The 25063-nt window shown below is 52.0% G+C and overlaps 1 protein-coding gene across 1 annotated transcript in view; it reads right to left on the bottom strand.

Annotated features, from left to right (window-relative positions):
• TFCP2L1 (transcription factor CP2 like 1) overlaps positions 1-25063 on the bottom strand; it is a 58998-nt gene that overhangs the window by 10183 nt on the left and 23752 nt on the right. The window contains exons 3-10 of the mRNA XM_065880129.1: positions 12396-12472; positions 11752-11857; positions 10957-11063; positions 9693-9845; positions 6039-6149; positions 3567-3658; positions 1705-1753; positions 1530-1623 (exon numbers count right to left, since the gene is read on the bottom strand). Coding sequence (XP_065736201.1) covers positions 1530-1623; positions 1705-1753; positions 3567-3658; positions 6039-6149; positions 9693-9845; positions 10957-11063; positions 11752-11857; positions 12396-12472 — 789 coding nt within the window. The remainder of the gene's footprint in view (positions 1-1529; positions 1624-1704; positions 1754-3566; positions 3659-6038; positions 6150-9692; positions 9846-10956; positions 11064-11751; positions 11858-12395; positions 12473-25063) is intronic.

The following is a 25063-nucleotide window of genomic DNA, read 5'->3' as shown; positions in this document are numbered from 1 at the left end:
TAGGTAGGATTCACTGCACAAATAAAGCACAATTCCTGTACGCCCTCTCTGCCACTGGGCTTTGGGGGCGCTCCCAGTTTGAGGCGATCATGAGTAACTATCTATGAGCATCCTGGTACGTGGATGAAGACGAGTCCCTTCCTCGAGGCCCGAGGAGTCCCCTAGAGCTCTGTGCTCAGGTGGACTCCGCAAGGCACGAGGATGCCTTCAGCCTTCTGCGGAAAACTTCACAACAGCCACGTGGTCTAGGGCCACAGCATTCGCCCCCGTTTCCTGCCACAGTTAAGATACAGTTTTAGGTACAATACTGCAGGTACACTGGCTCCCCTTCCATGGGGAACAAAAGCCAAACTCCTTGCACTCTCCAAGAGGGCCCCTGGGCGCCTCTCTGACCTCACCTGCCGCCCGGCCCACTCGGCCCCAGCATCGGGGCCCTCCGCTCCATTGGCACGCCTGGCAGGTCCCACCTTGCGCCTGCCCTCCGCTTGGAAAGCTCATCCTCCCACACCCACCTGGCTCGTGCCCTTGCCTTTCCAGGCTTTGCTCAAGGCCACCTCCTCGGCACGGCCCACACCACCCCCTGCTTAAGGGGGGGCTCCCCTCCACCCTCCTCCCGCCCAGACTGGCCCAGGTCCCTCCACCAAGCCTGCCCATCCCAGAAGGGACACGGCGTGTTGAGATGGGCAGTTTACACCTCCGCGCTGACTCAGAGCTGCCCGAGGACAGGGTCCCTGCCTGACTGCCCTGGTACTGTCTACCCGCAGCACAAAGAACATGCTCAGAAAAGCTGAGCTCAGGGACTTCCCTGGCAGTCCAGGGTTAGGGGGCCCCGGGTTCAATCCCTGGTTGGGGAACTAAGATCCCGCAAGGCACGCGGCGCAGCCAAAAGAAAAAGAAAAGAAAAGCTGAGCTCAAAGACCACGGATGGGGTGCTGGTTCCCTTCCGCCGCACAGAGGTCCTTGAGGGCCAGCCTTCTGGTTTCGGCCAACACTTGACTCTCTGTCACTCTGGGCCAACTGCCGGGGAGCAAGGTTCATGGCTGTTACCCTGTCCCCCAATGCCCCCGGCTCAGGGCTGCTGTCTGATGGGACCACCAGCAAGGGCTTGAAAAACCTTTAGAGAAGGAAGAGCTGCCTTCCCTTCTCGCCCGTGGCTGTACCACCAGCTCCCGGGTCACGGCTCTGGAGACAGCACGACGAGCAGCGTTTGCGACGAAAAGGCTGGGAGGCTTGCTGAGTGTGCACTGGCCTGTTGGCTAAGGGGCTCTTCTGGGCGAAGCAGAGCCCACACTGCGGGTGAGGGGCACCTTGAAAAGGCTCCCAGCCGGTCCTCCCGCAAAGCCACGCTCGGCTGGACACCTCAGGGGCAGGACCGCCCACGAGCCCACGGCCCAGGGCCAATACACACAAGTGACCACAAGTGACCACTCTGGGTCCCCAGGACAGATCGCGGCCCCTGGGGAGCCAAGCGCACATGCTGAGCGTTCCGAGATGCTCGCGGGTTCTGAGCACCATTCAGAGACGCTCACCCGAGAAGCTGGCGAAAAGCCGGCAAAACTGGGAGAATCTGTTGCGGTGGAGCCACTGCTGGGCGTCCTGCGTGGAGGCCGAGGGAAGCAGGTGCTGCGGGCAGAGAGGACGGGCCTTGACGGGGTGCTCAGTCCGCACGGGACAGGCAGCCAGCGCCCAGCCGCGGACACTTACGTCACTGCCCACGGGCAGGGCCTCCACCGGGTGGGTTGGGGAGCTGTTGCTGAAAGGAAGAAGAGAGGTGGTGAGCGGCGAGGATGCTCCTTCCTGGCTGAGAGGCTCCTCGCCGGCCTGCCCTTCACTTCCCTCTGCTCTGGGGCTCATTTGAAATGAAATGGGTCCTCAAGAAAAATACAGACCTGCTCCATCCCTGGAAAGCCTTAACAAAGCCTCTGGCGTGGATGGGGGTTCTGATTAACTACACACCCTCATCCCTCAGCTACGGCTCCGGGGCTTGTTTTGGCCAGATGCTGTGGTCCCCACCCCGAGCCCCAGCACGAGGAAAGGGCAGGTTGACCAAGCAGACCGGGACACACGCCTCACAGGGACTCAGTGCTGGGACAGCGAAGGGCCAGCCACACCCAGGAGAGGGCAGAGGAGTCCCTCGGGGAATTATTCTGCAGCGAACAAGCACCCACAGTTTGGCATCCGCCACGAGAAAACCATTCTCATGTTTTTCCCCGAAGGGAGGCAGAGACCTGAACACCTGGGTTTTTATGTCAAGAGTAAGACACATTGAGAGACGACCCTTCCAGATGGACAGCGGTGATGGTACAACTTGAACGGACTTACTATTACCGACCTAGCCACTTAAAAATGGTAAAATGGTAAATTTTACGTTTTGTGTATTTTACTACAATGAGAAAAAAACAGACCCCTGAGGGGACGACCCCTAGACCAGTCATCGGTGACTACAGATGCACGTCATCAGGGTCTAGGGGGTGCCAGGGACTTTATACATGTTCCCCTGACCCTGCGTGGAATTCATGCTCCCCCGGCCGTGAGGAAACCGGAGCTGCAGGAGGTTAAGGAACTTGCCCCCAGAAAGGTGCCGATTTAAGACTAGGTCTGCTGAATCTAAATATGACAGCCCTTCCTTGTGCCCCCGCTCAAGGAGGACTGTCCTCACCTTGTAAATCAAGTTCATGTCTCGCTTACCCATCAGTAGTTATCTCTCTAGCACGCATGGGCTCCGTTCCGCATGTTCTACCCTCACCTGTTAAACCCGCCTGGCATCCTCCCTGCCTCACCCTGCCCCCACGAACAGGATGGGCAGAGCCATCACAGTGATGCCACGGCCCTGGGACAGGTGCGACAGCTGCCCGCTGGTCCCTGCAGCCCCGGCACCTCGGAGTCAGCACCGCCTGTGCCTCGGCAGAGCTGGGTCACCAGCAGTGAGGCCGCTTCTGTGCTGCCGGCCTGTGACCCCAGGGGCAGGGAGGGTCCGGAGCTGAGTCCCACTGCCTAGTGGCCACGCACGAGGATGCAGAAAGATCTAAGAAGCCCCTCCAGGGACCTCCCTGGTGCTCCAGGGCTTAGGACTCGGCGCTTCCACTGGGGGGTGCAGAGTGGGGGGCGGTGGCGCGGGTTTGATCCCTGGTCGGGAACTAAAATCCTGTAGGCCGCTTGGCACAGCCAAAAAAATGAAGCCCCTCCAGCCGCTGCAGGGTCCAGAGATCTGCCTCCTGGGGCCCCCGATGTCCAGGAGGTGGGCTTTCCCCTGGGAGACACCAGGCAGGCTACCTCAGGGGGCTGGCCCAGGACCCCCGCAGCCCAGCCCACTTTAACCGGGGGAGGGAGCGGGTACCTGGTGCTCGGCTGCCCTAGCAGACAGCCTTCCTAGAGGTGTGTTCAAGCACAAGAACCTGGACACGTGATGCTAAAAATGGTTGTGAATGTTAACACCAGTCAGCCGCCCTGAAACCCAAATCGATGCCAGGCTACAAAAGGAGCAGAGACCCAGGGAGGAAAGGGAGGAAAGGAGCCCACACCCGTGGTCACTCCAGGGACCGCAAAGGGAGAGAGGGTGCACGTACCCTTCGCCAAGGCCGAAGCTGTTCGGAGAGCCGTTGTAGCTTGGGGACGAGGCACTGTTCACCTGGTAAACCACGTCGGGCCACGGGGAGCACTGCAGGGAGAGAGCGCAGGGCAGCGGTGGTCCCGGCCGGGCCACTCGGTGCGGAACCACGATCCTTCCACACCCAGCCCACGCTGACCCGGCGCTCGGGGACGGGCACGTTGCTCGGGCCACACCGAAGAAACCAGATAGGGCAGAGAAGAGGCAGTCCCCAGAGCAAGCAAAGCATGACACGTGTCTGTCTGAGCTTCCGAGGAGTCAAAGCAAAGAGGGAAACCTCATCAGTCCCTTGATTCCTGGGTCCACAAGAAAAGAGACTAAAAAGCAAGACAGGCCAGTTGCCCACAGGCGGGTCTTGGGAGCAAATGCACAAAACAGGGAGCACGGGGCCACAGACCACTGCCAACGGGAAAGCACCAGAGAAGCTCAGAATCTCCCGACGGGCCTCAGCTGAGGGGACAGACGAGGCGTCTCCACGCTGACCGGGAGCAGCCCCCTTCCAACCCAAGTCTTCGCACATTTACTACATTTCAGGAGCTCCCCCGCTTGCAGACCAGGGAGACGCAGCAACACGAAAGCTGTGACCCCTGAACTCCAGGAACTTCTCGTGCGGAAGCTCAAACGAACACGCGAGAATCCCCCAAGGAAAGCAGAGACGTCGGGCGCTGCCTGGTTGGGGGCGGCAAGGGGTAGCCCGCGCACCAAGCATTCCCTGCTTCCCTTCCCTGTGATGACACCGCTTTGGACACGGCCAGTCGGAAGCATTCCTGAGATTTACTATCACCCACCCGACCACAGGGTGGGTCAATATTTAACTCCGTTACGAGTGAGGCCTGGAATGTGTTGGTGCTGAATCCTGCAGCCCCGGGGGGGAGGGGGGAGGGGGGGAGGGGAACAGGAAGGTTGATGAGCAGACAAGAGGGGATCCGGCAGCTCCCAAGGTCACAGGCCAGGTGCGGATTTCAACACCTGGCCTGGGACAGGGGCTGGGACGTTGCCTGGAGCACGCCAGGGGACCTGTCCTCCAGCAGGGAAGTCGGGGGAGAGGCAGAGGCCGGGAGGAGAAGGGTCACCGGGGTGCATCAGGAGCACACACCAGGCCTGGGAAGGGCTAAGGGTCCAAGCACGGCCCCACACACTGCAGAGCTGGCTCTGCCCTGCTGCAAGGGGGCAGGACTCCCTGGGCCAGGGCTCTCCGGCCACCGTCAGCCTCGACCCTATGAAAAGCCAGCACGCATCTGTCCACGCCGCAGAATTAGCATCCCTGCTGCCCTGCTGCACATACTCTTCTGTGTATGGCTTTTCACACACACACACACGCAGACACACCCTCACACACCCACAGGCCTCTTAGCCCCCTGTCCCTGGGCCTCACCCTTAACCCAGACTTAACCCCACCATGGTCAGCACTGGACCTGAGGCATCCACGGAGGGCCTCCTGAGTAAGTCAGATTACTCAGTGGACGAGCCCAACACCTATTAACTGGCCCGATGGCAGGACACAGCGGGGAGGAGTTGTTCAAATCAAAAACAGAGCCCAGTAAAAGAGGCAGCAGCAGCAGTGACCCGTGACAGGAGGAAAAGGGACCTGTGGTATGAAGCATCTCAGAGGTAGCCTGGACGGAAGAACGGCTGGAGCAGGCTGGCGTCGGCGGCAGGGCTGAGAGGAAACGCACCCCAGTATCCACCCAAACAGCAAAGAACGAGAGCTATTTACAGTCTCTGACCCAGCAATCCCCCTCCGAGAACAGACGCTGCAGACATTCTTTCCACGGGCAGAACTACGCTCGCACAAGGTGTTCACGGTACCCTGTGTGAAATGGCAAGAGCCTGGAAATAACCCAGCGTCCAGCAAAGGGCCATCCAGACAACGAAAGCTACACAGCTGGATAAAGAACTAGAAAGCTCTTTATGAAGAGACAGGAAACAGACTCCAAGAGAGGCTGTGGATTAAAGACAGTCAACCACAGAACAGTGTGTGTGTGTACTGTCGGGGGAAAAAAGAGCGCATGGGGCAAACGTGTGTGAACTGGCTTCATCTGCAGAGCACGTTGGGCCAGATACACAAGGAGCCGGGGGTCGCCTGCTGCCCCGGGGAGAGAAACCGAGGCCAGACAGTGCTGGGAAGGATATCTTCCGATGGAGATGCTCTTATACCTTTTGAATTTGGACCACACGAATATATTATCTATTCCAAAAATCTAAAATAAAAATAACCTAATTTTGAAATGCGCAAATGGTAGCAGAGAGCTAGAAGGTACTTGTGAAACACCTCCCTGGACACCGGGCCTCAACTGAAAGCAGCTCCAGACAAAGGAACACACCACGATTTAACGGGCGCTCTCGTAGAAGCATTCACCCCAAATGGGCACTTTTCCAAGGATCTAAACCAGCCCTCGCCGCCCCTGGCAGAAGGCTCCGGCCGGCTCACCTCTGAGAGGATGGTGGTTTCATAGGATGGCTGGTACTTCTCCTTCTCTTGGGCCGTTCTTTTTTCCATCTTCTCTCGGTCAGTCTTCTGCTTCCGGTCAGCTCCCTTTGGCTGTAAGTGCAGAGCACAGGGGTCCAATGAGTTCAAAGCAGGCAGAGGCAGCTGTCGGGGGGAGATCCAGGGCTGAGCAGTGGGCCCCCCCCACCCAAGGCCAGCACACTCCCCACCTCACCCAGAAGCCCAAGCAGGATCTCACGGACAAGAAAGCATCTCTCTCACCTCCCAGGCATCCGACACACAGGTCCACCCGCCCGGAGCCCCTTCCCACCCCGAGGGACTCAGAGCCTGCTACAGGGTCCCACGGGGACTCTACAGGGTCCACTCAGCGGACCATGCAGAAATGCTTGGAGCAGAGCTTTACCAGTGGCCACTCGCTAATGGAGAGGACCCCTCGAGGGCCTTCCGTGGGTTTCCCCGTGGACCGTGACAGGAAGTGGATGAGCTGGGAGCTGCTGGCCGGGGCTCGGTCTACAATCGCACGCCATCTTGGCCATCTTGGGGGCCTCCTTGCCCCCAAGTCCTAGGACTACGACCACACTCCCGGCTTCCACCCCAGGAGGCCCGGCTGACGGGGACCATCCTGACCACTGGGACTGTCCCCTCCTGAGTTCAGGGCCTGGTGGTCGGGGCCAGATATCAAGAGTCCGCAGGACCCAGAACGGAGCGCTTTACTCTGTAGGCAGTGGACCACATGCAGTGGGCAGTCCGGGAGGAAAATTCATCCTCAAGCTCGATGGCGCCTTTGGGATCATCCTGGCGGGCACCTTCCTCAGGCTGCAGCTTTTGACTCCCAGCTCAGGAGATTTGAGGAAATAGCCCTCGGGGGGATGCCCAGGCTGGAGGGAGGGAGGTTTGCTGGGGGTCCTATGGGGACGTGAGTGACAGACCCGGTGTCCAGTGGGAGAGCCGGACATGCGGCAGCCGGGCCCCCATCATCTGGTTTCCCTGCTCCACCTCCGTCCTCCTGTCCTCCTGTCCCAGAAAGGAGGCCCTTCTTCCCGGCCCAGAAGCATTACTGGTAAAGCGTGGCTGAGCCTGCCTGTAGGGGGCAGCCTGTGGGGAGCCGGCGGGGCAGGGAGCGGCCCAGACACCCCCATGGAGTCCCAGGGCCGGGCTCTGAGAAGCCAGGGCTTCCTAGTAACCAGGGTGATCTGAGACGGGAGAGTGATGGGTGGTTCGGCTGGGCTGTGCCTGGCGCCAGTGCACACCCGTCTGAGCTGCCGCTGGTGCGGGTTGGGGGGCTGGCCAGGTCACCTCAGGCGTTCTGGGGAGCCCGTTTCGGGTATCAGAGGCTCCTACCCCCCTGCGGGAGACGGTAAGGCAGCTTCCGGCCCCAGTCCCCCAATAACGCCTGGTGTACAGCTGAGAAGTTGAGCAGAGCCCTCACTCCTGAGCTTTCGCCTCGAGCTGTAGGAGGGGAAGCTCACGGGAGCCATGGGGAGGGCTAGGCATCCCTGGCGCAGACTGCCCCTCCCTCCTACCATCCGGGCCGGCGCCCATTCCCAGGGCACGCGCTCTGAGCGCTGGAATCACACTGGACGCGCCCACCACCTGAGGGCAGAAGACAGCTGGTGGAACCCTGGACCTGGTCTGTGCATGACAGGGAGGGGGTGGGACTGCAGGACAGGCAGAGACCACCCGCTGCACAGCCTCGGAGCTGTCCAGGGTGAGCCAGAATCACCCTGGACCCTGGAGCACACACAAGACCAGAGGCACCGGCGGACGGCGTCGGCAGACTAATGCTCCCCAAAGATGGCCACGTCCTAATACCCAGAGCCTGGGAGGATGTTACCTTCCAGGGCAGAAGGGGGCGAGGCTGCAGATGGAATTAAGATGGCCAACAACGTGAGATTAAAATAGGAAGATGAGCCTGGATCATCCCGTGGGCCCAGTGTAATCACAGGGGCTTAGAAGTGGAGCGGGGGCGAGCAGGGGAGTCAGGGTGATGCGTGTGAGAGGGGCTCTACCTACTCCAGCTTTGAGGATGGAGGAGGGGCCACAGGCCAAGGAATGCGGAGGCCTCCAGAAGCCGGAAAGGGCAAGGGAAGAGAGATTCTCCCCTGGGGCCTCCAGAAAGGAATTCAGCCCTCCTGACGCCCCGACTCTAGCCCAGTGAGACCCGGTTCAGACTTCTGACCTCCAGCATTAAAAGACAGTATGTAGTACTGACCCACTCAACTCTGGGTCATTCTTTTACAGCAGGAAGAGGAAACAAATATGGGGCAGAAATGTAACTTCCTTCGGAGGCCGGTTTCAAGGCTTCATAATGATGCAGCAGGTTTCTGGAGGGTGCTACCGCCCTGGCAGAGAAGACAAACTCACGCTCCCCCCCCACCATCCCTCCCTCCCCACCCAGGGTGGCAGCGCTGACTGACCAAGGTGTCCCAGTGCACAGAGCCCGGCCAGGGCCTCAGGACCCTTTGCCCACAGCCCTCGGGCGGCCAGACACTATCAGTGGGGATGAAGCCAGCTGCCCGGCTGTGTGGCCTGAGTGCAGACACGGGCAGCTTCAGGGCCTTCCAGTCCAGTTGGGAAACAGGCCAGATCACCACTCCACCGCCAGGTTGATGGTTCTACCTATGGGCACTTATTTCCACATCCATCCCAAGCTCAGGAAGATCAACACTGACCCAGCTTCCTCTGGGACGAGGCCCTATTTCTACGGCCGATCACTCTGGCATCTCCAGTCCCAGCAGACGGAGCTTTGTCGGCAAGTCCCCAGGTCCCCTGATTGTGAAAGACGGGGAAGGCACTGGGGCCGGTCCGCGCCCCGTCCTGGGGCACCTGCTGGGATCTCCTGGCCGGCGGGCAGGTCCAGCCTGCTGGCGACGGGACCTGTGGTCCGGCTCGGCACCGGTCCGCCCACCCTGAGGATGACGCGGGGTCCGCGGCCACCCTCCCTCCCTGCGGGGCCACCCTGAGCTACACCACTGTGGACCGTCTTTAGGAAATAATCTGTCCAGACAGATGAGGTGAGAAGCAACGGCAGGAGACTGCAGCGGGTGAGACGAGAAAGGAAATGAAGGGAGGTACCAGGAGGCCACTGCGCAGGGGCTAGGGAAGAACATTCGCTGGGATTAACACATACACGCTACCATACGTAAAACAGATAACCAACAAGGAGCTGCTGTACAGCACAGGGAAATACTCTGTAATAACCTAAATGGGAAAAGTATTTGAAAAAGAATAGATACGTGTATATGTATAACTGAATCACTGTGCTGTACACCGGATACTCACACGACATTGTAAATCAACCGTACTTCAATAAAAACAAATAAACACGGGAGGTCTCCTAACTTGACTTCTAAGGAGAATCTAATGGGCAACTACAGAATGTGCGGCCAAAGTGCTTGGGAGGAAAAACAAAAATCTACAAGTGTGCCAATCCCACCACTCTGGTCAAGTAGAGCCGAGCCCGGCCGTCTGTGGGGAAAAAAGCAGGCAGGCTGGCTCATCAGAGCCCAGGCAGGAGCCCCGGGGCTCCTTATGGGGATGCCGCACTCCCCGCTGGGCCTCCGCGTTTTGGCATCGCCGTCCCAGGCAGGGCGAGGGGCCGGGTGACGGCGGATGGAGCTGGCGGGGCCGTCCTACCTTGAACACCTTGATCTGGCAGCTGGCCGAGTGCAAGTGTTCCGTGTACTCCCCATTCTCACTCTGCTTGAAGGTATCGATCTGCACCCGAAAGGGCACGCCCTTCTCGCCCCCGTGCTTCCTCGGGGTAAACTCTGTGCTGATGCAGTGCACCTGCAGGGGACGCGGGGGGCAGGTAGCCAGAAGCAGGTGAGGGTGGGCTCTGGACCGCCCCCCACCCATGGGCTCCTCTCCAAATGGAGGTTTCCATTCCGCACGGTCAGACCCACCTCCACCTCTCCGCTCTCCCCCAGTGCTGTCCACTCTGTCGGGCCGCTGGCCGCCCCATCCCCTAACCACAGAGGGCCTGCCCTCTCACCTTTCTCCCTTGACCTTGGAGGCCCTGCCTGACCACCTAAGTCCTTGCCGTTGCTCCAGGCCCACTGACCCCAGCAGACCCCCTCACTCCTGCCCCTGAGAACTCTCCCTTGGCAAATCCCACAGACCACAGAGCAGGGACCACAGCTTAGTCCCTAAGGGCCTGGTGGCCAGGTTACTCAGGCCAGGCCAGAAGCTGGGACCGCTTCTTTATTTCTCGCTAGTGCCTGTTACACAGAAGGCACTTGACGTACATTTCTTGCTATAACACTGTGATCACGTCATAATACAATTCATCTTATTGTAATAGTAAACGATAACATTATTATAATTCTTTTAAAATGCAATTCAAGTATCGTAATTATGCAAGGCAAAAAGATCGCTCACTTTCACTGAGCAATCACTATGAACCAGGCCTTGTGGTCATGGCTCTATTTTCACTCCCTAATTTATAAGACAGGTGGGAAAACCAAGAGGCTCAAAAAGGGACACACAGTAAGAGAGCCAGGGGCAAGCCTGGAAGCACAGGGCCCCGGCTGGGCCCTTGGCCACCTCTATCTGCCATGGTGTTTAACACAAGGCCAGGTTCACAACCAGGTGCTTGAGAATTAAATAATTAATTTAATAATAGAAACAATTACGAAAAAAATTTTCACTTCAAATTATTAATGCTAGGCCATACTTATTTTGTAAAAAGCTTACATACTGATAAGCAAAACCCACACAGGATGCTACAACGTCCCGAGTCCTGTGACTCTGAGCCACACCCATCCACCCTTCCAGCCTCCTTTCCTGCAGCAGAGGGCAGGAGCCCATCAGGGCCCCCCGGAAGGATGGTTTCGAGAAACGACCCAATGGACCCCGGAGCTCCAGCTTCCCCACCGAGGGCAAGCTCCCTCCCGCTCACCTGAATGAAAGCAGATGCTCTCTTCGAAGGGTCCCACAAAAACTCAACTGCATTCAGCTGGGTCGGGCTGGCCCTGGGGTCCAAGATACCAACAGACAGTGGAATATCTGTGCACATACACACACAAAAGTGCAATCGTCAGCCACTCCCAAATATTTCAGGAAGGATTCTCATTACAGGTCCAAATTCCTTACACAATTCGAAATGCCAGAAGTTCTGAAAACTAGGCTTTGCGTAACTCACTTGGCAGAAGCCTGACTTGACGCCTTTACCCCATTGTGTAGAGTCATTCTGTTTTGCTGGAGGAACATTGCTCTGCTTGACTGCCTGTTGGCGGTGTGACCCTAAGCTATGGGTCTACACACCTTACTGTCATTCCAACTTCTGAGTTCCAAAACCCATCTGGGCCCAAGTGTTGTGGATAAAAGACCGCGGGCCACCGCCTGAGCCCCCAGTTCCATTGCCACTGCCCCTCTCTGTGAGGCCCCCCCGGCCCTTCATCACTCATCATGACCCTTTAAGGCAGGATCTTTCTGCAAAGCTTTCCCTGCTTCTCGCTCCCTGACGGCAGGTCCTTGAATCCCGCATGCCACCCCATCCCAGGCCTCCGCAAAAGGTGAACCCCCGAGGGCAGGCCTGGTGGCACGGTCACCTCCACCAGCTCCTGTGGGGTTTTACATAAGGCAAAAGTGCACCAAGATGCCCTGGACAGGCCTGGGTCCGGATGGCACCCAGGAAGGACCCCCGTGTGCCTGGAGCTCCGTCGGCCTCTCCCTCCTGGCCCGGGAGACTCACCGATGTCCAGGATGCGGTCCCCGGGCCGGCTCCACCGCCAGCCCTCCAGCTGTTGGTGCTCCGTGTACTGTAGCCGCCGGTCGTGGAACACCACACGGATGATGCTCTGGGCGGGGGGAGGGGCAGGGGTGGCAGTAAGGGACAGCTGGGGGTGCGGCCTGAGAGGGACCCACAAGGAACCTGCCCTCAACCATCCCCAAGCCAGACACACCTCCTGCCCTCCAAGGCCTGGAGCTGCCTGGAGGCTTCCTCCCCGCACCCCTCCCAGAACCCCAACAATATGAATGACGGCACGAACACGAGTGCTGCCCTTCTTTCCAGGGTTGCTAAGCGCTCGGCACATGTGGGTCATCTACAAACCCTTCTGCACAGATGAGTAAACTGAAGCTCAGAAAAGGCTGGGAAGAGGCAAAGCCAGGCTGGAAGCCGAGTCTGTCCAACCCAGCGCCCAGTCCATCAGCCCACATCCCTCTAGCTCCCAATGCTGCCGGCCCGCCCGAGGCCCACACTCCAGGGACCAGGAGCCCACCTCTGCCCCTGGAGCTTTCCCCAAACCTCCCAGGCACTCCCGCCGCAAGCCCGGGTGCTGGGACCCCGACAGAGCACCCTCAGGAGCCCAGGAAGGGCGCAGCTGGCAGCCTCACCTTCACATATTTTGTGTTCAGATCCTGAAAATCTCCCAGCTTCCGATTCTCCAGCAGTCGGATTTCATAAGACTGACCTGGAGGGGGGATAATAGGACATTTTGCATTTCTGTCTTCAAATTTGGGACTCCCCCAGCTAGAGGTCTTCTCAACACCCTCAGGGCCCACCCAGGCCTCACGGCCCCAGGGACCAAAGCAGAGAACAAAGGCCACGGACAGCTCAGATCATGTTCTGAGTTTGTCCGTGTGGCCTGGAGGGGCGCCTGGGGCTCCCAAGGTAACGCGCGTGACCCCTGGAGAGAGACAGCACCTCTACAATGTTCAAAGACATAGAATCGAAAACAACACACTTAGCGTTCAATTTACAGAACACAACTTCGTATTTCTTTTTTCTTTTTTCTTTCGGCCTCACCACGGCTTGCAGAACTTCCCTGACCAGGGATCGAACCCGTGCCCTCTGCAGCGGAAGCGCGGAGTCTTAACCACTGGACCACCAGGGAAGTCAACGACTTCATATTTCTTTATGAAGAACACCCCCTATACACTCAGATGGAGGACACAGATACTTAAATCTCCATTAAATAACTGACCGGACCCTTCCTGAGAGCAGGTTTAAAGGAACGAATAAAAGCCTGTTAAACATTGTCTCTAATTGCAGAATGAAATGCATTTTCTCAAGTTAAAAGAATTTCATGTATTTGAAAGGGTGTGGGGATTCTATTTGGGGACATGTAACCAGCACGAGCCAGTGAAAGAATGTAAATGGAGAAAAGATCCATCCATAAGAACACCCCCAAACTTTAAAGTATCTGCAAATAACCTGAAGAAAACTACACATATTTTATTGGAAAATAAAATATAGCTTGAAAAAATAGGATATGCCACATTCCTAGAGGGGAAGACCACCTAGCAAATGATGTCAACTTTTTCCAAATTAAGTAAATTCAACCACAACTCTACAACAGCTCAGCATACATCAGAGCTTCATAAAGGATGCTTTACAAATAAGAGAGAACAAATGATCTCATAATTGTTCTTGGTAAATCTAATCAAAATTTGTTTAAAAATTTGTTAAAATAATGATACACTCACAAGAAGTTACAAAAATAGTACAGAAAGGTCCTGAGTATCAACCCCAGCTTCCCCCAGTGATGGCATCTGAGGTCACTACGGTACGTTATCGAAACTGACCATGGCACAGTACAATTAACTGAACTCCAGACCTCACGCAGATTTCCCGGGGTTTTGCAGGTTTAATCCAAGTTACCACTGGATTAAAAAACTAATTTCCTGGAATAAAGACACAGACCTACTGGAGAATGGACTTGAGGATATGGGGAGGGGGAAGGGTGAGCTGTGACAGGGCGAGAAAGAGTCATGGACATATACACACTAACAAACGTAAGGTAGATAGCTAGTGGGAAGCAGCCGCATAGCACAGGGAGATCAGCTCAGTGCTATGTGACCGCCTGGAGGGGTGGGATAGGGAAGGTGGGAGGGAGGGAGACGCAAGAGGGAAGACATATGGGAACATATGTATATGTATAACTGATTCACTTTGTTATAAAGCAGAAACTAACACACCATTGTAAAGCAATTATACCCCAATAAAGATGTTAAAAAAAAAAAAAAACTAATTTCCTAAGGTTTTGTTTTAATGTGAATGACGACTCAGTAGGGAAGGACTTTCTGAACCCAAAATCAATGAGGGAAAGAGAAATCTGATAAGGATACAGATACAGATGTAGATATATATACATCTATATCGTAAATGCAAACAGCAAACTAGGAGCAGCACAGATCCAGTGGTTAACAGCTTTAATATGTCTAGAAAAGCAATGATTAGAAAAATATTAAAACAAACAAACAAGAAAGACAAAACAAAAAAAAGAAAAATATTAAGACTCCCTGGAGTGGGTTAAATTGTAGTCCCCCAAAAGATATGCCCATACCCTAATCTCCAGAACCTGTGAATGTTACCTTCTATTTGGAAAGAGTCTTTGCAGATGAAATTTAAGTTAAGGATCTTGAGACGAGGAATGATCCTGGTTTGTCCTGGAGGTCCCTACATCCAATGACAAGTGTCCTTATAAGAGGACACAAAGGGAAAAGAGGAGGCAAGGTGACCACAGAAGCAGAGATGGGACTGATGCAGCCACAAGCCAAGGAATGCCTAGAGCCACCCAAAGTCGGAAGACACAAAGAACGGATTTTCCGCTAAAGTCCCCACGAGGACCACAGCCCTGGAGGATTTCTGACTTCTGGTCTCCAGGACTGTGAGACAATAAACTTCTGCTGTGTGTTAAGCCAACGTGTTTGCAGTCCATTTGTTAAAGCAACCCCAGGAAACTAATATACTCAGTCCCCCAGTGAATAACAGAGCAGGCAGAGACTACGAAATTCAGTCATTCATTCCAAGTATTCGCTGAGCACACAACCACACGCCAAACGCCGTGCAATCCTGGGGACACGGTGCCGTGGGCGTGGACATGACACTGGCTGGCTCAGAGGTGCCCACTCGGTGAAGCCCCCTGCTCAGGAAGGTGGGACCCGGCCATCCGGCTTTCGCCAGCCCGGCTGCCAGGACGAGTGAAAACCAGAAAGACACACCAGGCCCCGGCACCGCTCAGGTCGCGCTGCTGGGCACGTTCCATCAGAAGGAAAAGGCATGGACCCCAAACTCTTGGCCTGCTCACGTGCCAGTTCCTAAGGGCTGACCTGAATCGACACTTGTACCTTTCTGAAAAACCCAGATTTTTCACACGTTTCCGGGCTCCGGAGCCAACACTCCCTTGATAGCGACAGGCAATGGAGCCTCACACACCCTAAACTGGTTTTTCCAGTGTCCTCCACCTTCCTCCAGGAAGAATGCAGCCAGCTCTGGCATGAGGCCCAAGGCCCAGATGGTCATTACCGTGGGTTTACGGGCGCCCCAGGGCCCCATGAACACTGACCCCAGGCTCTGCGGGGCAAGCTCAGCTCAGGCCCGGCAGGCGACACCTCCCGTTCCGCGCAGAGCAGTCCCCAGACGTGAGCATCACAGGTGGCCACTCAGGGATCAGAGCTACTAATGCGGCTATAGGCCCCGGGTCCCGGTCTCCTCCACCAGCAGCACAGACCTGCCCCCCTGCTTCCCCACCGCATCTCCCTTCCTCACGGAACCCCCCCGCCAGCCACTCTGCACCCGCCCTGCTCAGGCCTCAGACAGACGCCCGGCCCCCCTCCCCGTTCGGCCTGCCAAGGCGCCAACACACCTCCCCAGCCCCCTCCCAGCCAGTGCAGCAGCAGCATCTCCAGTGACACACGGGCTGATGAGCAAGGTCGGGACGGCTGAATTGACCCGGGGGACATGGACATCTCTCTCCTTGGCCGGCATCACCTCAGGGCATGGGCGGGAGCTGAGGAAAGTGGGCTCTGTCAAGGTACAGGGCTGTGTCTGTTTTGCTCACCACTGCACTGTTTGACGCAGGAGGGACTCGATGTTCTGTGCTAGAACTACAGGGTTGGCAAAAGCAAGACAGCCTCCCGCCCTCAAAGGGTTGGCAATCTTCTGGGGTATCTCAAACAGAACCGGCATAAGGCGAACCCTAGAGATGATCACACTGAGAGAAGTAAGTCAGACAGAGAAAGACAAATACCATATGATATCACTCATATGTGGACTCTATAAAAAGGAGACAAATAAACTTACTTACAAGACAGAACTAGACCCACAGACATAGAAAACAAACGTATGGTTACCAAAGGGGAAAGGTGGGGAGGGATAAATTAGGAGTTTGGGATTAACATATACACGCTATACATAAAACAGATAACCAATGAGGACCTACTGCATAGCACAGGGAACTCTATTCAATATTCTGTGATAACCTATAAGGGAAAAGAATCTGAAAAAGAACGGATATGCGTATATGTATAACTGAATCACTTTGCTGTACACCTGAAACTAACACATTGTAAATCAACTGTATGCCAATATAAAAGAAAAATTAAATTTAAAAAATTTTGGAAAAGAAAACAAATAAGAAACAACAGAGATCCAGAGGGGGAGGTGGGGAGGAAGGGTCTGAATAAGAAAATAACACTTGGCGATAAACTTTGAAGAGTGGGCAGGATTTCTACAGTTGAGGGAAGAATGAATGAGAAAGTAACCCCGAGCAAAACTGTAGTCGGGAGGTGGCCCTGAGAGACGTGCCTTTAGGGAACACCTAACAGCTTCCATTCACTGGGTGCTCACCCAGCAGCAAAGTCTGCCCAGGTATTAACTCACCTGAATCAACAATGCAGTTTAGATTATGAGCCCCACCTGACAGAAGGAAGCGGAGGCTCAGAGAGGTTACCTGACTTGAGCAAGCTCACACAGCTAGTCGGTGATAGAGCCAGGAGCAGAAACTTGGCCCCAGCCAACCTGGTGGGTGCTGTCTGCTGGGCAGGAGGCTCTCTCTCAACTTCGCCTTTCTGGAAGGCATCTGGTTCCATTCTGGTTAAAGTTTGCCCCCAGCATCTGGTGGCATATAAAGCGCCCCATGAGCCCCATCCCCAGTCAAGATGGTATTTTTTTCCTCCTTCCTTCTCCCCTTTAGGACTAGAAATAAAGGGGATTCTTAGGATGACCAACTCGACTTGTTCCCTGACCCTGGATAAAGCACATTGACTCCATTTCCTTGTCTGTAAAATCCTCTGTTTCCTACACCCTAAACAATAAGCCAGAAGGATAGCAAGAGGGAGGAGATATGGGGATATATGTCTATGTATAGCTGATTCACTTTGTTATAAAGCAGAAACTAACACAACATTGTAAAGCAACTGTACTCCAATAAAGATGTTTAAAAAACAAACAAACATGACTTTAAAATTTTGAAATAAAATGAAAAGATTCTGAACTTCTGGAAAAAAAATAATAACCCAGAAGGATAAATAAATCACTACAGAAACTGACAGTAAAGCCTGTTGTAATTTCAGAATTGTGAAATGTGGGACAAGGAAAAAATGCTGGTCTTAGAATCAAGGGAATAGGATAATAAATAAGTAAACAATCACTTAGTTGTCATCTAGCTCTGTGTCGGGACATTGCTAAGCCCTCGTGAGCATTATTTCATTCAGCCCTCTCAACAGTCTTATGAGGAAAACCCATTATTGCTCTTGTTTTATAGATGAGGACGTTAAGATCCAGAGAGGTTAAGTATCTTGTGGAAGATCAGACCCAGCTCTGCTGGACTCCAAAGACTGGTCACTTAGCCAAGCTACTCCGCACGGTGTCTGGTGGCTTCAAAAGTTCCCTTCTGGTTCTAATATTCAAGGAATCCGTCTGTTATATTTCTCCTGAATTTCTTGATATTTGTCTTATTTCATGACCCTGTTCCATCCACCTAAACCCTCCCCTTTCTTTTAATGCTCAAATTCCTAATGCCCAGGACCTCAGTTCTCTGAACCAAGATGGGTCTTAGAAATCTGATGTATATGTGACCATTCTGTAGCATATCATTTCCTCATGATAAACGAGTCTCCCTGAAACACATGTTCCTATTCCCTTTAAAATACTCTGTATAGGGACTTCTCTGGAGGTCCAGTCGTTAAGACTCGACGCTTCCATTTCAGGGGGCACAGGTTCGATCCTGGTGGGGGAACCATGATCCCACCTTCTGCGAGGCGTGGCCAAAACATAGAAAAATAAAATAAAATAAAAAAGAGAACAAGGGGATATATGTCTATGTATAGCTGGTTCACTTTGTTATAAAGCAGGAACTAACACACCATTGTAAAGCAATTATACTCCAATAAAGATGTTAAAAAATAAAATAAAATACTTTGCATAGCACAGAAAACTATATTTAATATCCTGTGATAAACCATTATGAAAAAGAACGTATATATATATACATATGTGCATAACTGAATCACTTTGCTGTACAGCAGAAATTAACACAACACTGTAAATCAACTAGACTTCAATAAAATAATTTTTAAGGTAATAATATAAAATATCCTGAACATATTATAAGGTGACAATAGCTAAAACCATGACATTTTTGGTATGAGGACAAATAGAACAATGTAAAAGAGCCCAGAAATAAACCTTTAGATTCCAGGAAACTTGATCTATGTAGCAGTGCTTTTAAAAAAAAGACAGACTTTTCAAGAGTGTGAGATAACCGGTTATCCATATGGAAAAATAAATCCATACCTCATATCACACATAATAAATTAATTCTAGGTGGATGAAAACCATAAAATAAAAGCAAAACCTTAACATTTCTAAAGAAAATAGGAGACTATTTTATGACCATGGGGTAGGAAAGGATTTCTTAAACAAGAAACAAATACACAAAAGAAAAATTATATCCTTTATAAAACATAAGAAAATCTGTGTTAAAATTTATATTGAGAAACTTCTGAAAATACCAGGGGTGCTGTTAATATTTACACAGTCCCTATCAGTGGGAAATGACCTAGCAAACTGGGGCATATGTTCACCCTATGGAAACAGAAGAAGGTCAACAAACACATGGAAAGATGTGCCGGACGGTACAAGAAAACAGGATACTGTAAAGTAAAATAAGATACTATCTAACATCTGTCCGAGGGACAAAAACTTCAGCTTGACAGTAGCAAGTGTGGATAAGCCTGTGGAGAATGGGCTCTACGGCACTGATGATGGAAGTGTTACACTAATATAACCATTGGGACCATAGTTTGCCTCCCACCCCCCCCCCAAAAATAAGAGTTAGGCTAAAGACACACAAGCCCCTTGTCAAGCACATCAATTCTAGAGGCACATCCTAAGGAAGTACTTGATATGCACTGAGAGACTTAGATAAAAATTGCCCACTGTGGCATTGCTCATTGCAGTGAGAAATTGTCACCAACCTATATCCAGCCACAGGAGAAAGACACATTAATTCTATTATGGACTTAGAATGGAATAGCACACGGTATTTAAAATGAGCCCTCCAGAGGCATGGATCAACATGGAGAAATCTCAGAAACATACTATTAAACAGAAAAAGGGACACAGTGATGTCTATGAGACCAGTTATATAAAGTTTGGAGACAGGGAAAATACTGGTCGCTTTTATGGTTAAGTATTGCATAAAGGAATAAAAATTTAAGCGTGCACAGAGGGACCACCAACTTCACAACGATGGTTTTGCTTCTGGGAGGAAAGGCAACAGGATTAGAAACAGGTAAAATCAGAAGCAAATCTGGCAAGGTTGCAAACACCGCATTGGGCACATGAATATTTGTTCTCTTATTCTCTAGAGCATTCAGTCGATCTGAAATTAAAATACAGTTGACCCGGGCTTCCCTGGTGGTGCAGTGGTTAAGAATCCTCCTGCCAATGCAGGGAACACGGGTTCAAGCCCTGGTCCAGGAAGATCCCACATGCCACAGAGCAACTAATAAGCCCATGCACCACCACTACTGAGCCTGTGCTCTAGAGCCCACAGCCCGCGAGCCACAACTACTGAGCCCGAGCGCCACAACTACAGAAGCCCGTGCACCTAGAGCCTGTGCTCCGCTACAAGAGAAGCCACCGCAATGAGAAGTCCCTGCACCTCAACGAAGATCCAACACAGCCAAAAATAAATAAATTTTTAAAAAAAATAGTTGACCCTAGAACAACGTGGGGGTCAGGGGCGCGGACCCTCAGGGCAGATCTGCCGTTCCTCTGTGTCCCTGGGCTCCGCCAACCTCGGACTGTGTAGTACTGTAGTATTTGCTATTGAAAAGAATTCAATCTTGTGTATAAGTGGACCCGCACAGTCCAAATCCATGTTGCTCAAGGGTCAACTAGTATTTCTCTCGCATGAAAAATAATTCAATGGAGGAAGAACTCTTGGAGCTGGCTGTCATTCTGCACTGCATTCTGGTTGTGGGTTCCAACTCCCCAGCCCTGCCTTAGCAGGAGGATCTCTTGGGCTCCATTACTGAGCAATCATTGCACAGCAGCCCCTTCCCCCCTCCCCTGTGCCAGTGGCACGCTGGGTGCAGGACAGCCCGAGACACTAGCAGGAGTTGCATTCGCCATACGCATTCACACACCACTCCCACCATTTTGCCACTGAAATTCAAAACCACCCGTAGTGGAACGAGCCTATTTTTTTTTATTTTATTGAAATAAATGTTGTGTTAGTTTCTGCTGTACAGCAAAGTGATGCAGTTATACATATATATATATTCTTTTTCATATTCTTTTCCATTATGCTTTATCGCAGGATACTGAATATAGTTCCCTGTGCTCTACAGTAGGACCTTGTTGTTTACCCATCCTGTATATAAGTTTGTATCTGCTAGCCCCAAACTCCCAATCCATCCCTCCCCCACCCCCCTCTCCCTTAGCAACCACAAGTCTGTTCTCTACATCTGTGAGTCTGTTTCACAGATAAGTTCAATTGTGTCGTAGTTTAGATTCCACACGTTAAGTGATACCATATGATATCTGTCTGTCTCTGACTTACTTCACTTTGTATGATCATCTCTAGGTCCAACCATGTTGCTGCCAATGTGAGCCTATTTTATTTAATCCACTCACTTCAACTTAATTTTTTCAAGTGCGTGTCACGTCTGCATACTGAAAATCATAATCATATACCATAATTAAATAAAGTCATGGTAAACACTGTACAGCTATGCAGTGCCAGCGTTCTACAGACCCATACGACTACCGTGGGGATCTCGTTAGCACCCAGGTTTGGAATCCAGACTCCCCTCTGAGCCCACGACTTTGTAATGGGTAAATGACTCCAAAAATGTGGACAGTATTGGTGGTTAACGCAGCAGGCTGATGTAAGTTTGAAGACACACCCAGCACACAGTGGCGCACAGGAGGTCCCCGGCTCAGAGGCTCTCCTGCGACAAGGCCATCAACAGCACAGCAGGGGAGCCCTACTGCTGGTGTGGCCTTCCCACAGCCTTGACAGAGCCCTTAAGGTCCTGGATTTCCTCCAGTGATCCTGTCCAGCACCCCACTAGCCCTGGAGCTGCAGAGGCCAGCAGAGCTCGGTGACCCCTTCCCACTTTAGGGCTCCAGCTTTAGCCTGCGGGGAGGGGTATGGGCCCCTCAGCTGGGCTGAGGCTCAGTGGGGAGCCCGGGTCACCACCGGGAAGAGTGGCTTAGACTTTGTCCAAAGGGCCCTGACGCCACTCAAAGGGGGATGGAAGCTTCCCTCTTGCGCAACCTCCCACTGCCCCGCCCCCCCCTTGACCTTCCTGCTTCCACCCCACGCAGGGAGGGGCAGAATGGGGGAAGAGGGCAAGGAGCACATGGGAAAGGAAGAGAAGACTCTTTCAGGGAGGTTTTAAATAAAATGCACAAGTGCGGCTCTCTATGTGGTACCCAGCAGAGGCAGGGGCTCAGCAAGCCGAGCTTCCCCCGATCTTCCCCTCGTGTAACCCACAATAACCAATGTCCTCCAGCCCAGGCATCAGCAAACTTTCTCCAAGAAGGGCCGGGCAGTAACTATTTTCAGCCATGTGGGCCACAACTCCCCAGCTTAGTCACTGCAATGAGGAAGCAGCCACAGACGCACATCAATGAATGGGTATGGCTGGGTTCCAGTCAAACATTTTATGGACACTGAAAGTTGAATTTTCACCTAATTTTCACTCTTGCTGTTCACTTCCTCCTCCCAACTTCTCTCAGCGCTTTGCAACTTTGCCCCTCAGCTTTCGTGCCTGATGGCTAAGTCAGAGCTCTCAGAAGCCAGCTACCAGTTTACCTGAACTAGGTTTGCTCATGCATACACACACACACCCATAGCCCCTTGGACAGTACTAAACATGTTTTAGGTTTTTAACTGATGGCTGCAGAATCTGACATTAAATTCCCTAAAGCAAATAACAGAGCTGGAACTAGTCAGCCAAACCAAGAAGAACATGCAAAGATGTTTAACCTCTTTAGTGGTCAAAGACAGGCCAAATGAAAATAACGCAGACTTCCCTGGTGGCGCAGTGGCTAAGAATCTGCCTGCCAATGCAGGGACACAGGTTCGAGCCCCGATCCAGGAAGATCCCACATGCCGCGGAGCAACTAAGCCCGCGTGCCACAACTACTGAGCCCACGTGCCACAACTACTGAGCCCACGTGTCACAACTACTGAGCCTGCACTCTAGAGTCCGTGCTCCACAACAAGAGAAGCCACCGCAATGAGAAGCCTGCACACCGCAATGAAGAGGAGCCCCCGCTCGCCACAACTAGAGAAAGCCCACGTGCAGCAATGAAGAACCAACGCAGCCAAAAATAAATTAATTAATTTATTTTTTTTAAAAAAAGAAAAGAATGCAATGGCAGTTTCATTTATCAGCCTGGCCAACGTTTAACAGATTGTTAACATCCCTCAAGGACAAAATGTGGGGAAATGGGCTTTCACACGTCAGAGGTGGGAGAGGGGATGTCACAGCCTTTAGACAATATCCATCAATACTGCAAACACATACAGCCTCTGACCCAACCATGCCATCTCCTGCACTCTAGTCCACAGGAGAGGGTGTGGAGAAAAGGAAACCCTCCTACACTGTTTTTGGGAATGTAAATTGGTATAGCCACTATGGAAAACAGTATGGAGGTTCCTTAAAAAGCTAAAAATGGAACTACCATATGATACATCAATCCCACTCCTGGGCATGTATCCAGAGAAAACCATAATTCAAAAAGACACATGCGGGCTTCCCTGGTGGCGCAGTGGTTGAGAGTCCGCCTGCCGATGCAGGGGACACGGGTTCGTGCCCGGGTCCGGGAGGATCCCACATGCCGTGGAGCGGCTGGGCCCGCTGAGCCTGAGCGTCCGGAGCGTCCGGAGCCTGTGCTCCACAACGGGAGAGGCCGCAACAGTGAGAGGCCCGCGCACTGCAAAAAAAAAAAAGACACACGCACCCCAACGTTCATAGCAGCACTATTTACAATAGCCAGGACATGGAAGCAACCTAAATATCCATCAACAGAGGGGTGGATACAGAAGATGTGGCACATATATACAATGGAATATTACTCATCCATAGAAAGGAATGAAATTGTGCCATTTGCAGAGACGTGGATGGACCTAGAGACTGTCACACACAGTGAAGTCAGAAAGAGAAAAACAAATATCATCTAGTATTGCTTATATGTGGTATCTAGAAAAACGATACAGGTGAACTTGCAGAGCAAAAATAGAGACACAGACGTAAAGAACAAACGTATGAATACCTACCAAGGGAAGAAGAGGGGAGGGGGGGATGAACTGGGAGACTGGGATTGACATATATACACTACTATGTATAAAATAGATAACTAATGAGAACATACTGTATAGCACAGGGAGCTCTACTCAATGTTCTGTGGTGACCTAAAGGGGAAGGAAATCTAAAACGGAGGGGATATGTGTATATGTATACATATATGTAAAGCAACATGTAAATACATATATTGTAAAGCAACTAATTATTAATTAAAAAAATATTTCTCTGAGGCTATTCAATGCAGCAGTACTGTTATGGCTGAAAACAAAATGAACTAAATGGTAAAAAAAAAAGAACAAAACAAAAAAACCACACAAAGAAAACAATGAACTATATGGTCAACAGCTGCGTTAAGACCAAGCTGTGGAAGAGCACGCAGCTGTTACAGAGATCGAGGCCCATCCCTCAACCAGATGACACAGCATCGTGTGCCCCCGGATATGCTGTAGCCAGGACACAAGGTCACGGACTAACCCTGCCTGAAGTACACAGCCTGAATCTATTCATGAGGAGACATCAGGCAAACCCACATCTGGCCTGGATACTCTTCAAAATGTCAACCTTGTGAGAGACAGGGTGAGGATCCTCCAGACGAAAGGCCAACTAAGCACAGGGCATTGTTCCGGACTGGACCCGGAATCGGGGCAAAAAATGCGGAAAAGGACGGTGTCAGAACCATTGGCCCAATTTCATAGGGCTGTGTGGTAGGTGAAGTTATTGCATTAAATTTCCTGAATTTGATCATGGAAATATGGTTATAGAAGAGAATGGCCTTGTTTTGAGGAAATACCTGCTAAAGTAGTTAGGATAAAAGAGTATGATGTCTACAACTAACTCTCAAATGATTCAGGGAGGACACATATATATAAAATACAGAGATAAAGGAAATGTGACAAAACATTAAACACTGATGAATCTAGTGAAGGGTGCAGAGAAGTTCATTATACTAACCTTTCGATTCTTCCACAGTTTGAAATTTAAAAATCACTTGGAGGGGCTTTTCCTGGTGGCGCAGTGGCTAAGAATCTGCCTGCCAATGCAGGGGACCCGGGGTCGAGCCCTGGTCCAGGAAGATCCCACATGCCGCGGAGCAACTAAGCCCGTGTGCCATAACTACTGAGCCTGCGCCCTAGAGCCTGTGCTCTGCAACAAGAGAAGCCACTGCAATGAGAAACCTGTGCACCGCAACGATGAGTAGCCCCTGCTCGCTGCAACTAGAGAAAGCCCTCGCGCAGCAATGAAGACCCAACGCAGCCAAAAATAAATAAAATAAATTTTTTTAAAAATCACTTTGAAAAAGTTAAGAGTTAAAAAATAATTTTAAAATTAAGATTATATATGTAAAGGACCTACTGTAGAGCACAGGGAACGATGCTCACTATTTTGTAATAATCTATAAGGGAAAAGAATCTGAAGAAGAATATATATATATATATATATATATATATACA

This window comes from Phocoena phocoena, chromosome 7, assembly GCF_963924675.1.
Source record: "Phocoena phocoena chromosome 7, mPhoPho1.1, whole genome shotgun sequence".
Taxonomy (NCBI): Eukaryota; Metazoa; Chordata; class Mammalia; order Artiodactyla; family Phocoenidae; genus Phocoena; species Phocoena phocoena.
Note: the sequence above shows the minus strand (reverse complement) of the source record. Positions and strands in the feature narration are given on the sequence as shown.